Genomic DNA, 17,414 nt, shown 5'->3' on the forward strand with positions numbered 1-17,414 from the left:
TTCAGGCTTCAGTAGTTGTGGCACGTGGGCTCAGTAGTTGTGGCTCGCGGGCTTAGCTGCTCCATGGCACGTGGGATCTTCCTGGCCCAGGGCTTGAACCCATGTCCCCTGCACTGGTAGGCGGATTCTTAACCACTGTGCCACCACAGAAGTTCCAATAGTTTGTTTTAATTATATAAAATGTTTAAAGAGAAATAGGAGGACTGTCTAGAGAAAATGATGATTGTTGAAAGAAAAAGAAAGAAGCAAAAGAGAACCTGAGATCAAATGAAATAAGGGAGTTTTCTGTGTGGTTATCCCAAAGTAAAAAAACTGCAGATAAAGAATGTACAACAGATACAATGTTAATGTTAATCGATAGAAAGAAACACTGGCAGAGAAAAGAGCTGGGAAAGGCTGGCACCCAAGAACATAGTCTTCAGTGGGGAAAGACAGCTCCCCTTCTTCCTCCCACTTACCTGGATGTGGGCAAAATGGGAAAAATAGAGATTTAGCAGCAACCAGGACTATTCCTCCTCATCCCCCAGTGGAACCTAGTATTCTCACAGTCATTATCTTTTAGGAAAAAATGGCAGAGAACACAATACTAAACAAAGTTACAGAAATGCTCCCTTGCAATCAGGAATTCAGAAACTCCTATTATACCACCACAAATTCATTTAAGCATCTCAGCAAATCACTGATTGCAGGTCTGGAGCAGGTAAAGTACAAGATGAGCCTCAGACACCTTTTGTGCCAGAAAGCAAGGTGGTGCTCAAATACTAATGGGGTTGGGTCAAAAGGACACAGAGCCAATTGAACAGACTCCCACTACCCAGAAGTGGCACAGTTTGAGCATCAAAAGGAGTATTGATTATAACTGACTATAAAACACTGAAAAAAAACCCATGAGTAACATTAAAAAACAAAAGAACCACAAAAAAACGTAAGCAAACCAAAAAGATTCACAGTTGCCACTACTTCAGGTACCTATTAGAACTGCTTATTCTGAAAATTAATAAAGGAAACGTTTTTATTTAGAGATGAAGTATTATGACATCTGAAACAAATGGTTCAGGGAATTCCCTGGCAGTCCAGTGATTAGGACTCTGTGCTTCCACTGCAGGGGGCCCGGGTTCAATCCCTGGTTGAGGAACTAAGATCCTGCATGCTGTGCAGCACAGCCAAAAGATAAATAAACAAAAAACCAAATGGTTCAAAAAAGTGTTCAAACATAAAGCAAATATAGCAAAACACTAACTACTGAATCTAGGTGGCAGGTATATAGATGTTTACTGTACAACTCTTCCAACTTGTCTGTATGTTTGAAATTTTAATATTAAAAAGCAAGAAAAAATATTTCTTTGGTCCTCTCAAAAAAAGTCACATTACTTTATATAAAATGTAATCCTCTATAGCTAATTTTCTTATTTTCATTACTTTTTATAAGATAATAGCAACAATTTAAAAGTGAAATCCTAATAGCAAACTCTGTGTTTTTAAAAGTATATACTAGAGTTTAAATTTATGTCCTATACTGATTTCAAACTAAGGAATCCTCATTACTTTTTCCTGTTTATGAATTAAAATTTATGTTTTTAAAGTATGGGTAGGCCCTAAGTATTTTTATAAAAATGTATCAGGATCTGATACAGTACACAGGATCTGATATAATACACAGGTGAATACAGACAGTCTCAGAAATTTGGATTCATTATAACCTACTTGAAACTTATATGATCAAATAAAAGAGGTTATACTACATTTAAAAATCACGGACATGTTGAGTTAGTTTAGTAAAAACTGTATACATACTCGATATCTTCTGAGTGAAGGTAAACGTTACTACAGGCTCCTCCATGACGTTCTCTAAATGCTGTTTTTCTTCCTGTAGTGCCATTCCAATTAAATGTAACACCTAAAATGCAGTATGTTTTGTAACTTTTAGTGAAACAAAAATCAAGTACATATTTTTATAAGAAATAAAAAAAATTCACTATTGAAAAAAGATAAACTATTAAACACTAAGTGCAGTAAAAAATAATTCGAAGTACCAATTTTCATGAAATCCAAACTCTAAAGTTCATTTTCTAATAAAGAATTCTCAGCAAGGAAACAAAAATTTCTATTTCAGCTAGGAAAAAAATTCAATTGCAAATTCTTAGGGTAAGTTAAAATTACTAACAGCTGTGGCCAGCAATCCATATAATTTTCAGTTTTACTCCATCCCTACACTACAGTCTTAAAAATCACTGATTCTAAGAATCAGTGGCCAAATAATTAGACCTGAAATCATCTATCATGCAATGATCTAATCTATAATACTCCTAGTTCAATTTCTCTAAGGACTAAAAATCTTAATCATCTAAGAGACACACTTTTATCTCTAATGCCGTATCATTTATAAAGATGTTCAGCATACCTCATGAAAAATTCCTTACTAGACTTCTAAGAATATAACTACACTAATCTATTTGCACTTTTATTGTTCTTTATCCTGCTCCCCAATTTTTGAAGGAGATAATGTGTGTGGTGTCTCTGTATCATTCCCTACACATAGGGCTACTGTGGTTGTTAGACTTGGAAGAACTAAGTTAGCCTGAATGACATAAAGCAAATGTATATATAAGATAAATGATGTTCATTCCTCTTTTCTCCATCATTTCCCATACATCTTTTGCTCATTTAATACTGATGGTCTCCAGTATACTGCAACTCCATGCTTTTATATTTTAAGTGTATGTTTGTAAACTGGAGGAGGGTATACATATACAAAAATCTTAGCCAATGAGATACTTGAGCCTGCTGAGACAATGGAAAGAACAGTAACTTTGAAGGAAGGCTCTGGAGGAAGGCTCACCTTCATCTGAATTCTGGCTTCACTGCTTTCAAGTCCCACTAAGCCTAACTTCATCATCTTCAAAATCAAAATAAAAAAAAGAAGCTTTCCTCTAGAGTTTTGAGGGTTACAAATATGGTACATACAAGTGCCTAGCATAGAATAAGGCACAGAGTAGGCTAATAACTGAGTATTATTATTATTATGTTACTTACTAGTTAGGTAACATGGACAAGTCTATCTCACTGAAACTTGCCTTCCTCATCTATACAGTGGAAAAACTATCTACTGATACTCGTAGGGGTATTACGTGAATTTAATGAGATAATAATTTATGAATGACTTACATTAAATCTATAAAGTAAAATACAAACAAGGTTCTAGACTTGTCACTAATTAGTTATAGGAACGTAAGTCTCTGACTTTCAATTTCTTCAACTGCAAAACATAAGTATTAATGAACTCAGAGGTTTTTAAAGAGAATTAAGTAAAAACAAATGCAAAGATAACACATAATACAAATATCAGAGTACTGTATAAACAAAGACATATCAGGACCAATCAATGAGAGCAGATCTGCCAACAAGACCAAGGTAACCACAACCATGTGGTGTAAAAAAATCTGCCAGGCTCTCATTTTTATGGTCAGACACAAACAGTAACAAAATACTATATTTCGAATTAAGTTAACACTACATTTTATCCTAAGTTTCCTGTGTACAGATATTGACAGGAGTATTTTGTATTTTGGTTTTTACTACAAGACCACTAAAATATAAATAATAAATGTCTTCAAACTTACCCTTTGCAGCATGGACTCAGACCAGACATGTCCGTTATGTTCTACAGTCCATTGCAATACTGTTCTCATGATTAACAACATGACATCTGACTGCAAAATGTTAACCAGACTTGCAAACAGAGGGCAGAATGGGGGCAAAACTGGAGGTGGAAGTGCTGAAAATAAAGTTATAATTGGCTTCTTTTGTAGAACATCCTTTAAAAAACAAATGAACAAACAAAAAAAACCAGCAAAAAACTATCCCTTTGTTACATACTTTTGATAGTCTTCAAAGAATATTCATTTACACACATCTTAAAGCTATGTTTTACCTTCTCAGGTCAGTCAAATGCATAAAAACAGCTGTGTAAGTAGCAGTAGTACAAAAGAAGGCCTTTCTTTTCCCTAGAAATGTCTTACGATCCGAGATAAAACCATTAACCCAAAGGTGACTCAGTACAGACTATGTCTACATTAGCATATTTATTAGCCCTTGAAAGTTCACTCATGGGGCTTCCCTGGCGTCCAGTGGTCAAGAATCCGCCTCCCAATGCAGAGGACGTGGGTTCGATCCCTGGGTGGGGAACTAAGATCCCACATGTTGCAGGGCAACTAAGCCTGTGCGCCACAACTACTGAGCCCACATGCTCTAGAGCCCAGGCACCACAACTAGAGGGCCTGCGTGCCACAACTACTGAGCCCACACGCTCTGGAGCCCGTGCGCCACAACTAGAGAGAAGCCCGTGTGCCACAATGAAAGATCCCGCGTGCTGCAAGGAAGATCCCATGTGACGCAACTAAGACCCAAATCAGCCAAAAAAAAAAAAAAAGCTCACTCAGAAAGCTTGTATTTAAATCTACCACTTCATTAAGAATCATCATCATAGTCAATAGAAAACAATGTTTAACACGTAAAAGAGACTGAAACGAGATTTTGGGAAAGATTAAAAATACCTGTATCTTCCTTATTTTGTCTTTTCAATTTCCGTTGGGCTTCCTCTGCCTAATAAAAATGAATATAATTTGGACAGGGAATTAGTAACATGAAACAATCTAATATCCAAAACTACTGATATATGTTAATCTTTGCCATACTAGCTTCTGATTTTAGAAGACTTCTATCCTTAGTTTTGCAACTCCCCCGAAATTGGTATCAAGGTTAATTTCCCCCTGCCACTAAGAGAATCCCAAGTGGATTCTTTCTTGATTTAAAATGCAGGGGAAGGGCTTCCCTGGTGGTGCAGTGGTTGAGAGTCCGCCTGCCGATGCAGGGCACACAGGTTTGTGCCCTGGTCTGGGAAGATCCCACATGCCGCGGAGCGGCTGGGCCCGTGAGCCATGGCCGCTGACCCTGTGCGTCCGGAGCCTGTGCTCCGCAATGGGAGAGGCCACAGCAATGAGAGGCCTGCGTACCGCAAAAAAAAAAAAAAAAAAATGCAGGGGAAACATGCACCAACCAAAACCAAAAACTTATTTTTGATTTGAACTTTATTTCATGCATCAAACACTAATACACACTGCTATATATAAAATAGATAACCAACAAGGACCTACTGTATAGCACAGGGAACTATACTCAATATTCTATAATAACCTGTAAGGGAAAAGGATCTGAAAACGAATATATATATATGACTGATTTCACTGTGCTGTACACCAGAAACTAACACAACATTGTAAATCAACTATACTTCAAAAAAGCAAAGACAAAAACAAATCCCAGAAAACTAATAAACAAAAGCTTCATGTTTAAGTTTCATTTACTGCCATTTATTGAAAACTTATTTTTAAGAGTAGACTGCTAAAAGGCAAAATTTAACCCGCTAAGAATGATCAGGAAAATTCCTTAAGTCACCATGGAAAAGCATGTTAAGTACTAGCAATTCTGAAATGAGTGTAAAATAGGTTAACTGATTAGAATACACGTTGATGATGTCTTCAAAAGCTAATAAAATACATACAATTAGATATGTGTGGGTATGTATATAATTATATAGACCTTTTTTATGTATGCACAAAATAAGGGAAAACCCCAAATGCTACGTGGTGGTAAAGGTAATCTGTACTTTCTTCTTTATACCTTTTCATATTTTCCAAATTTCCTACAATAAAAATGTGTCCTTTTTCAATCTGTGAAAAGCAGTAAAAGTTGTTTAGGAAAAAACAAAATAAAAACAAAAAAACTCCAAGCAACCCTTTCTCAGTACACTTTTAATTTTCTCAATTACCTTGGACTGCTCTGCCCTTGAAAAGTGATAGAAATACAAATTGAACTCTTTGGCACATTCTGGTTTCAGTTCATACATGCCTCGTCCTGTTAATCCAGGTTTCCTTTGGGGGAAAAAAAAATTCTTCAATCTCATATACTGTTGGTGAATGTAAGCTGGAACTACTTTCTGTGGGTTCATTTAATCATCTACATTCAAAGCTTTATGTGCGTTCACTTTATCTAGCATGTCCACCTTGAATTTATTCTAACTGGACAAGTGAATGTGATGGTCACTGCAGTGACAACAATTTAAAGTCTAACAACAGGGGACAGGTTACACACATTATGACATCTCCAAACAACTGAACACTATTAAAATTGATGTTAACTTGTATACTTTGACATGTAAAGATGTCTGTGATAAGTTCTACCAAGTGAAAAAAAAGCAGATGCAATTTTAGGGTTTAGAGAATCTTTTCTATAATTTTTTCTATATTTTCCCTAAAAATATGTACTGTTTTAAAATCAGCAAAAATAAAGACAATGCCATTGGAATGAGGAGCACAGAAAAAGCAGGATTAAGAAACTGCCTCAACAACCGTAAGGGGATAGACTACTTATAGTTTACTGACTGGGCAACACACTGGACACCGAAGAAAGCATTATTCAGAGGCTATCCCACAACTTAGGTGGCACATTCAAATGGAAACAAAGAAAGCACAATGCATTTACTCAGATCACCTGCTCAGGTTAGTTTCAATTATCTGAAACTATCAGCTAGGGAACACCTGAAAACTGAAAACTCTCATAAAGCTACTTCAAGTTGCTAAGTGCAGGGCTAGATCATAAAAGTGAAATGTCAGTGAGAAATCTAGTTCAGAATTATATGTTTGAAAGTGGTTGTCACTCTCTGAAAACAACAGTTTTATTCTTAGTTCCATCAAGGGAAACACTCTAAGAAAAATTAATGTATAAAATAAAATTGAATGTGAAAAAGCAGAAAATAAACTCACTTGAAATGGGCAACTGCTTCAATTACACTCTCCATGCCAGTTTCCTTGTTCTCCTAAAGGTACAGGAAACAAATTAAGTGTGTTTCATGTTAATAATAATATCTGCTAGCACTCTTGAGCATTGTGCTTTTACCTCATTAAGCTTCATACAGCAATCGCATAAAGCAGATATACTATTCTCCTGATTTTTACAAATGAGGATTCCACAGTAAACATAATGATTAATAGGCAGTTGGGGAAATTCAGTTGGTAAGCTAACATTTATTCAGATTGACATAATTAAAAACAAGTTACTACCATATGGAATCAAGATGACAGCTTTCAAAAGGAATAAAGTAAAAACACAAAGTACACATAACGTTTAAATTTTATATTTAAAATTTATATATTTGCAGTATTTTGTGAAATAGCTACACTAATTTCTTATCTATTTTTGTTAAAACATCATTTCCCAAATCATATCCCATTCACGACAAGCTGTTCACAGGAATTCCGTGAAATATTCTCTGGTCAAAAATGTTTGGTAAATATAGATGCCATCACTTTGTACAAGGCAGTTACACTTTTAAAATACTGTTTTAAATTTTATTTCTTCCTTATTCCAATGGTCTAAATGAAACTGTTAATTGTTTCCTCATTTCCTGCATTAAAAAGTACATGTATACACAACTAGAAATGGCAAAGTAGTCCATTAACAAAGATCTATTAAAAAAAGTACATGTAATTTTTATTCTGACTAGATATTCAGTGATATTAAAAAATCATTTTTTTTTTTAGGTGTGATAATTGGCATATGCATAGGTTTCTCTAAAAGCTCATATCTTTTGGATCAACCTTGGCACTACTGACATTTGGACAAGATAGTTCTTTGTTGTGGGAATCTGTCCTGTGCATTGTAGGATGTTTAGTAGTATACTGGCCTCTGCTGAATAGATGCCAGTAGCATCACACACCCTGCCCTGAGTAGTGACATTGCCAAATGCCACCCCCTCCAGGGGGGGGGGGGGGGAATCATCCCTGGTTGAGAACCACTGTTTTAGATATATACAATTCTATTTATAGATGAAATGGTAAACCTGGTATTCTCTACAAAATAACCCAGTGAGGGTGAAGAGATCAGTGGCTGGGGTATAAATAAAATAAGATTGGTCATATGTTGAAGCTGGAGATGGTTCACTATACTATGTTTTCTATTTCTATAGATGTTTCAAGTTTTTCAAGTTTGAAATAATACGAAGTTTAAGAGAAGTATTACAATGCAACAAATAAAGGTTTAAATCCCAGAAGAATGAACATTAAGGTTAAGAGTTTTGATCTATGTTTCAAATTCGGGAAAACATTTTGAAAAGCCTCGATGAAAATAAAGTCCTTTCACAACTGTAATCTGGGTTTCTGAAAAGCCCCAGGGCTGAAAAGTAGGCGGCAGAGGAACTTAAGGTCCTGGCAGGAAAAATAGTTACAACTGAATCTATGAATGCCCATATGAATATTAGCTTACATTCACTAAAATGAGAGAGATGGCTTAGCATAGTCTTTGGATGCTTTAGAAGGAAAAAACTCTAGCAGACTTTAGTCAACACAGCTGAGTAGATATTTCTAGGTTATAAAGCGTTATCTCTACCCATGGCAACTTTGTACTTAAACACCCTATAAAAACCCCTCTTTAATGGATATATAAATTCCGTTCTGAGGAACAGGTTTTTTTCTCTTAAAAAAAAAAAATTAATTAATTAATTTTATTTTTGGCCGCGTTGGGTCTTCGTTGCTGTGCGTGGGCTTTCTCTAGTTGCGGCAAGTGGGGGTTACTCTTCGTTGTGGTGCGCAAGCTTCTCATTGCTGTGGCTTCTCTTGTTGCGGAGCACAGGCTCTAGGTGCGCAGGCTTCAGTAGTTGCGGTGCGTGGGCTCAGTAGGTGTAGCTCACGGGCTCTAGAGCACAGGCTCAGTAGTTGTGGTGCAGGGGCTCAGTTGCTCCACGGCATGTGGGATCTTCCTGGACCAGGGCTCAAACCCATGTCCCCTGCATTGGCAGGTGGATTCTTAACCACTATGAAACCAGGGAAGTCCTGGAACAGGTTTTCTTTTATTCAGCATCCTTATCTCTTTCAAGGCTTCATTGTAAATGATCCTATTCCTAGGCTGCTTTCCACTCCCAGCCCCTAGTATTCTCTTTTTCTAATTATTTCTAATGAGAGTGACTAGAGTTATACATATTCTAGAACTGTAGTTTTTACAATTATGGAAAAGGTACAGAGAAGTAAATCTATACATACTAGACTGGTAGGTAGGGAAGGATTTCCATAATTTTCTTTTCTTAAAATGCAGGTACTTACATCTTCAGGTAAAGACTTTACCAATTCACTATGAGCCATAGGTTTGATGCTCAACTGATGGATAATCTCTCGTTTAATCTCATCTGTAGCATTTACCTGTCCAACTCCAGGACTAAATCTCTCTCCTGTCAACAGTGAATAAGTACATATACACACACTTAACAATCATAATACTTATAAGTGATATATATTTATAATTCATGCAACACAATGTATTTTTCTTTCTGTGCAATGGGAAAGCAATGACTGGTCTGGCAACAAGGTAGGGTGAGAGCAGCACTTAACCATCTTTGTGAGTCTCTGACACAACAGGTGAGTGTAGTCTTCAGCAACAGAGAGAGAACTCTGGTTGCTGTTTTGAAAAAATGGGGTCAGAAGGTGGGAAAGGATTTGAAGTAGTCAAGAACTGGTACAGCAGTAGCTGTACTAGCAGCCTAGGTAGGAGGGAGAGCCTTCCTTTGTTCTTTTATCTAGTGGCAAATAAGATATCACCTTCTGAGACCTTCTTCATTGGTATTACCTCCTGACAGTAGCCAGGATTCTCTGCTCTGTGGACTGTAGAGAGACTGAAATAGTACGGGAGGTGGGAGAAAGTAAAGGATAAAAGAATAGGAAAGATGGAGGCAACAGGACTGAAAATTTAGGTAATAAGAAAAAAAAATCTGTGTCTATTAGCCATAGGTCTCTATTAACTTGGAATTTTCATATCTGAAGTCAAGAGGACACTTTTGTACCACAAAACCATGGAGAAAAACATAGCTAAGATATAAAGTAACTGTAAATAGCTCCTAAATATCCTATTCTTGTTTGCTGAATTCTCCTGTCCTCCGTTTTATTCCCAACACAGTCTTCTAGTTTATCTTGCTTTAGCAGTTGTCCTCTCTCCTTCCAAAGGACCACAGTGCTGTTTCTCTCATCATTACAGTAACCAGAGGGGAGATAAAAACAGACACCCTCATCTCCTTCCCCTAAAACTGAGTAACTGCTCAAATAGAGGAAACAGTTCAGATTCTAAACTATTTGATACCACAAAAGTCAATATAATACATAAATGTTCCAAAAGATCCAAACTTACCAACAAGCATTATAATGAGGTATAGCATTTCTTCTATTAGAGTGTTGTTCTGCTGAACTAAATCCTGTAACAATCGGGGACAGTGGGAGAAAGTTCACAGATAATAAGAATACTGTATTACCTCAGATGATCAAAATAACCAAAAAGAATGAAAGATGCTTCTCTAACAGTGTGTTGTGGTCTCATAAAGCATGCTCTTACCTTATGAGTAGTCTCAGAACTAATTTTTTTTCCATAGTCTGGAGTACTGAAAATCTGATGAAGTTCAAAGCGGCTAAGCATTATCATCAGGAAATGATTTGGATCCATCATGGAGACACCTGTCTTTTTTTAAAATGTTTGAGATAAAGGAAAAGAGGAAGGTCAAAAGGGCTACTAAACAACTAGTGAGAGATATTTTGGCTTGCACAAGAGGAAGCAGCTAACTCGTTCATCAATTCCAATAAAAGATGAAAACCCATTTAGCCCCAATCTCTACTTGTGGTAGCTACAAGTGTGGACAGGGATCTATGCTGGTAAAACAAATCAAAACAAAACACTCGCTAAACCCACATGTCATAATTCCTATAAATTCAGTTCAAAGATTTGTGTCAGGGCTATCTTACCACTGCCAGGTGTACAGACAGAAATGTGGTATGGTAATAAAACTTCTAGCATTTAAAAAAATATGTATCATATTAAACTCTTATCAAGAACTCAAACTAATTTTTAGTGATAAATGCTATACTAAGTGAAATGACAGCTTTTAAATATTATCTTGTATAGCTTCTCAATCAACTTGAATTTTAATTTATCTTGAACCAATAATTTTTTTTGAAATTTACATTTTGTAACTTTTTCTATAATTTCTAAATCCATTCAGCAATAATATGGAAACACTACTTTGTGACAAGCACTGTGCTATGTAAAATGGACATAAAAAGGAACAAGATAGAGTTGCCACAGTTTAGTGTAGGGGACGAAAAGTAAATAGGCAACTACAATCCAGACTTATGAATGCTATGGTGGGGATAAGCATCATGCTATGGGCCCTCCCAAAAGGGACACAAAGCCACATTTTAGTGTGTCACGGAAGGCTTCCTGGAGAAAGTGACTCTAAACACAAAGACACGCAGGAAAATATTATACATGGTAAACAGAAAAGGAAGCGGGTGGGGTGGGCAATCTAGGGAGCAAAAGAAATAAATGTGCAGATTTTAAGACTTAAGGGAGAGTATGACAAATTCATGGAATTTTAAACATAGCTAAGTACTGAAGCCCTTGAAAATCAGTTTGAGGGATTTGGGTCTTCAATCAGACGACAGTGAAGAAAGTATGGCTTTCAGGTTTCTGACTCTAATAACTACAGATTGTTGAATAATTCACTAAGGTAGGGAAACCTCAAAGATAGGAAGAAGGTATGGAGGACACAAGAGGAGTTATTTTGAATGTGTTAACTGTGAGATGTGTCCAGGAAACTAGATGTAAATGTTCTATCAGCTGTTAGCCATATGAGTTTGGAGCTTAGTAGATAAGAGCTAGGCTGCAGTTATAGATTTGAGAGTGATCATAAATGACTGGGTCCTGTGGAAATAACAAGAAGAAAAACTCCCCACAACCTTTAAATTTAATGCTTTTTACCTGAAGCATTACTATATCCTTGTCAAACATTTCACGTCTGCATTTCACATTGTGGTAGTAATAAATCTAAAAAAAAAAAAAGTAATTATAAAACAGGTTTTTATTTGTGCAGTTCCCTCCTCTCCCCACTCACCAAAAGAGCACATGGGGGCTTCCCTGGTGGCACAGTGGTTAAGAATCCGCCTGCCAACGCAGGGGACATGGGCTCGAGCCCTGGTCTGGGAAGATCCCACATGGCGCAGAGCAACTAAGCCCGTGCGCCACAACTACTGAGCCTGTGCTCTGGAGCCCGTGAGCCACAACTACTGAGCCCACGTGCCGCAACTACTGAAGCCCAAGCACCTAGAGCCTGTGCTCCGCAACAAGAGAAGCCACTGCAGTGAGAAGCCCACGCACAGCAACAAAAAGTAGTCTCTGCTCGCCATGAATAGAGAAAGGTCACGTGCAGCAACGAAGACCCAACACAGCCAAAAATAAATAAATAAATAAATTTATTTTGTTAAAAAAAAGAGCACATGACTCTTGTGCATGTGAGCATGAACACGCAAATGTGCACACGTAATGTGGTTTCCCCAGCAGTTAATGCTATCTTAGTAGAGATTATTTAATTAGAAATCTCCAGATTATAGTAGTCACTCTATGGTTCACATTTTGCAGCCAACTTTCTGGGTCTCCTAATAAAGTTCCTTCAGTGAGATTTATTATACCTATCAAAAACAGAAAAGTCCTATACCAAGCCTTGGTGAGGTTTAAAAATTAAAACCTTAATTTCAGAGCTATACTAACAGAACTTTTATCTTTTAACCCAGTTTAATTTAAGTAAGTGAAATCCAGACTTTTTATGTTTTAAAGATATCCAACATTGTTCTAAAAATGACTGCAAGTGAAAATAAAGCTCATTTCTACTTTTGATATTGTTTCTTAACAAAATATGAATAAAAGCTCTAAAAAACCTTTTGGTTTAAGGTTACATTTCTTTTGTCAAACAGTTTTTTAAAAAAAATTCTTTTAAGGTTCATTTCCAGGGGCCACAAACAGTTTTAATATAGACGACTTTCAGTGACTAAGTACATTGAAAATTATAACCTTCATAGAAGGTAAAGAATGGACTGAAAACTCTTCGTAGAATTAAAAAACACTTACTTGATTTACAAGAGAGAAACCATTTCTTCTCCACATTCCTGCATGTACTTGGGCACATAAAACAAGGCATCTAAGAGGGTGTTCTATCAACATGGGTGGGCTAAGTTCACTCTGTGTATACAAAAAAACCACAAAAATCTCAACTCTATAAAGAAGATTGGTTTATAGGGATGGAAGCTTTATATAAAACACAAGTCAAAATTATTTTAAGGTATGTTTGTGTGATAGTTAATTTTATGTGTCAACTTGGCTGGGCCATGGTACCCAATTTTTGATTAACACCAATGTAGATGTTGCTGTGAAAGCATTTTGTAGATGTGATTAGTATTTATATCAGTAGACTCTGAGTAAAGCAGATTACTCTCCATGATATGGGTGGGCCTCATCCAATGAGTTGAAGGCCTTAAGAGAAAAGACTGAGGCTTCCCCAACGATGAAGAAATTCTGCTTCCAGATTGCCTTTGGACTTCAGACTGTGACATCAACTCTTAAACTCTTAGCCTGCCAGGTTGCCGGGCTTATTTCAAACTTGCCAAGCCCCATGACTATGTGAGTCAATTCCCTACAATAAATCAATCTCTCTCTCCTTCTACACACACACAAACACACACACACTCACTCACTCACTCACTCATTCACTCACTCTTTATTGGCTCTGTTTCTCTGGAGAACCCTAGTAGTTTGTTTCAAAGTGATTTCAAGTATGTAGAACATAGTAAATATTTACTTTTATTTATTTGTTTGTTGATTGCTGAAATATAGTTGATGTATAGTATTATGTTAGTTTCAGGTGTACTACATAATGATTTGGTATTTGCATACATTATGAAATGATCACTGTGATAAGTCTAGTAACCATCCGTCTCCATACAAAGTTGTTATGATATTATTGACCGTATTCCTTATGCTGGATATTATATTCCCATGACTTATTATCTAACTGGAGGTTTGTAATAGATATCTACTTTTAAATGTCAGCACTACTTACTAGAGGTAGGAGCTCTGGAAATTTATATGCCACTTCACTTTTGCTTACCAATACATGCAAACCTGCATGGAGAACAAATAAAAAAGTATTTCTATAAGTGAAAGTAATTCAGATTAAAAAAAACATAAATATTCACTTAACTTTATAGCTAACTTCTTTTCTATTTCTCTTTGGGAACCTATCATGTTACACATTAAGATATAAAATGAATTGCACCCATAAATGAAACTTTTCAATTGTTATTCTCATGAACCTCAGAATTAAAGGCACACTTGAACTGGAGTCTTAATTACAGGTACCAACATACACTGATGACATTTTACAGAAGTAAATGTTAGACATACAAACATAGCAAAAGCAGCTACATAACTATCAAAGCAATCTGTATACCAATTTTAAGAGTCGTATTCCACTGGATCATGGAGTTTGTTCCATTTAAAGTATAGTAGTGAGAGATCCTCCTGGCAACTCAACAGAGAAACTGGCCATGGAATTCATGGTCTGCACTGATCCTGACCTCAGAATTCAGTTCCCCAGAACTTCCAGTTTAGGATCAAAGCCTCTTTAGTCCCTAACTGCAAAGGGCTCTTTTATAGCTCAACCTTAGTTAATTGTTAACTAAGAATTAATTGTCCTGTTTATGTTGTTGTCTAAACAGAGAATGCTTTTTACAATCTTATTACCCCAATTTGGGACTCACTCCAACCTGCTGATTAAAAGATTATCAATAAATAAGAAACAGCTTAGAGAGAGAGGAAGTATAGGGTGGTTTCAATTTATTAGTGATCACTTAAGTGATAGACCAATTTGAATCCTAACAACACAGACTTTGAAGCTGGGCTGAGATAAACAATAAAACATGTGGTATATGTAGTTAAGAAGTCTGAAGAGGCATTATGGTATGGTCATTACAAACATGGTTTCTGGTGCCAAACTACCTCAAAATCCCTACTCTGACTTGTTGCGGTGTGACGCTAAGCGAGCCACCTCCATGTCTCAGTCTTCCCATTTGTGACAAACCTAACAACAATACCCACCTCATAGGCTGTGATGATTAAATAAGTTAATGCATGTAGAACTCTCAGAAAAATGCAGTGTAGGTATTCAATTAATGTTAACCACAAACAACAATTTAAAAGACAATTTCAGGGTTCTCTTTTAGGGAGAAATGCTTTACCTGCAAGTAAGCGAGAAACTGGGAGGTGAATGCTAACTTTTTCTTTGGAAACACAGTATCTGATAGTTTCCACTGAATGTCCACAGATGCTTAATGTGACTGGCTGTTCACCATCAGTAAAACCACCATGACACTGCGTCAATACAGCAAGGCATTTCTTGTAAGCTTCAATTAATACCTTTTCCTAAAAAAGATGGTTTTCTGTAAGTTACTCAAAGGTTTCTACAACATTAACCAAGCACCTCAAATTCAACGATGTATAAGTACTTCAAATATCAATATGGGCAAAATTAAACTTAGTCTTTTCTTCCCAACTTGCTCCCTCTTCCAGGGCCCTGTCTCAGTAAATGACATCTTTATAGAGCTGTAGAAATCTAGAAGTCATTCCAAAGTCCTCCTTTCCCTCATTCCCAATTTTTTTTTTAATTGAGGGATAGCTGATTTACAATATTACATTAGTTAGAGATGTACAGATAGTGATTCAAAATTTTTATAGATTATATTCCATTTACAGCTATTTTAAAATATCAGCTATATTCCTTGTGCTATAGCATAATCCTTATAGCTTATTTATTTTATACACAGTGGTTTGTACCTCTTAATCCCCCCTATCTTGCCTCTCCCCACCGGTAACCACTAGTTTGTTCTCTATATCTATGATTCTGTTTCTGTTTTGTTATATTCACTAGTTGTTTTTTTTTTTTAGATTCCACATATGAGTGATAACATACAGGATTTGTCTTCCTCTGACTTATTTCACTAAGCGTAATACCCTCCAGGGTCCACCATGTTGTTGTGAATGGCAAAATTTCATTCCTTTTTATGGCTGAGTAATATTCCATCACACACACCTACACACTCACACCCTCCCACATCTTCATCCACTCATCTACTGATGGACACTTAGGTTGCTTCCATATCTCGGCAATTGTAAATAATGCTTTAATACACGAAATTTTTTTTTCTCTTTCTGACTTACTTCACACAGAAGAATGGATAAAGAAGATGTGGTACATATATACCATGGAATATTACTCAGCCATAAAAAGGAAATTGGGTCACTTATAGAGACATGGATGGACCTAGAGACTATCATACACAGTGAAGTGAGTCAGAAAGAAAATAATGCTGCTATGAACATTGGGGTACATGTATCTTTTTGAATTAGTGTTTCCGTTTCTTCAGAGAAATACTCAGAAGTGGAATTACTGGATTATATGGTGGTTCTATTTTTAGTTTTTTGAAGAAACTCCATACTGTTTTCCACAGTGCACCAGTTTACATCCATACTAACAGTGTACAAGGGTTCCTTTTCTCCACATCCTCGCCAGCATTTATTATTTGTGGTGTTTTTGACGACCGCCATTGTGACAGGTGTGAAGTGATAACTCACTGTGGTTTTGACTTGCATTTCTCCAATGATTAGTGGTGTTGAGCATCTTTTCATGTGCCTATTGACCATCTGTATGTCTCCTTTGGAAAAATGTCCATTCAGGTCTTCTGCCCATTTTTTAATTGGGCTGTTTGTTTTTTTGATATTGAGCTATTTATATATTTTGGGTAATAACCCCTTATTGGGCATATCATTTGCAAATATTTTCTCCCACTCAGCAGGCTGTCTCTTTCCTTTGTCGTGCAAAAGATTTTAAGTTTAATTAGGTCCCATTTGTTTCTTTTTTGCTTTTGCTTCCTTTGCCTTAGGGGACAGATCCAAAAAAAAAAAAGTTGCTATGATTTATGTCAGAGTGTTCTGCCTATATTTTCTTCTAGAAACTTTATGGCTTCAGTCTTACATTTAGGTCTTTAATCTAATTTGAGTTCATTTTTGTATACGGTGTGAGGAAATGTTCTAATTTCATTCTTTTACATGTAGCTGTCCAGTATTCCCAGCAACACTTACTGAAGAGACCATCTTTTTTCCATTGCATATTCTTGTCTCCTTTGTCGTGGATTAATTGACCATAATGTGTGGGTTTATTTCTGGGCTCTCTGTTTTCCTCATTCCCGGTTGTCCAGTCTATTACCAAGCTGGCAATTTCATCTAAATTTCTCTCAAACCTGACCACTGATTATTTCCAGTAACTCAAAGGAAAGCCAACATGTCTCCACTGAACTCCCTGCTTCTACTCTTACCCTCCTCCATCCATTCTCCACACAGAGTAACTTTTAAAAACATGTAAATTGGATCATGTCACTTTTCTGCTTGGGAGTCTTGAATGGCATCCCACTTTAATTAGAATAAAATTCAAACTTCTTTCC

General features: G+C 36.4%; 1 protein-coding gene across 4 annotated transcripts in view; it reads right to left on the reverse strand.

Annotated features, from left to right (window-relative positions):
- UBR2 (ubiquitin protein ligase E3 component n-recognin 2) overlaps positions 1-17,414 on the reverse strand; it is a 116,914-nt gene that overhangs the window by 35,808 nt on the left and 63,692 nt on the right. For all 4 annotated transcript variants that reach the window (XM_060021815.1, XM_060021814.1, XM_060021813.1 and 1 more), the window contains exons 15-26: positions 15,156-15,339; positions 13,979-14,040; positions 12,991-13,101; positions 11,848-11,913; positions 10,429-10,551; positions 10,228-10,291; positions 9,153-9,277; positions 6,822-6,874; positions 5,828-5,930; positions 4,554-4,602; positions 3,621-3,775; positions 1,795-1,897 (exon numbers count right to left, since the gene is read on the reverse strand). In XM_060021815.1, the coding sequence (XP_059877798.1) occupies positions 1,795-1,897; positions 3,621-3,775; positions 4,554-4,602; positions 5,828-5,930; positions 6,822-6,874; positions 9,153-9,277; positions 10,228-10,291; positions 10,429-10,551; positions 11,848-11,913; positions 12,991-13,101; positions 13,979-14,040; positions 15,156-15,339 (1,198 nt within the window). The remainder of the gene's footprint in view (positions 1-1,794; positions 1,898-3,620; positions 3,776-4,553; positions 4,603-5,827; positions 5,931-6,821; positions 6,875-9,152; positions 9,278-10,227; positions 10,292-10,428; positions 10,552-11,847; positions 11,914-12,990; positions 13,102-13,978; positions 14,041-15,155; positions 15,340-17,414) is intronic.

This window comes from Delphinus delphis, chromosome 10 (assembly GCF_949987515.2).
Source record: "Delphinus delphis chromosome 10, mDelDel1.2, whole genome shotgun sequence".
Lineage (NCBI taxonomy): Eukaryota > Metazoa > Chordata > Mammalia > Artiodactyla > Delphinidae > Delphinus > Delphinus delphis.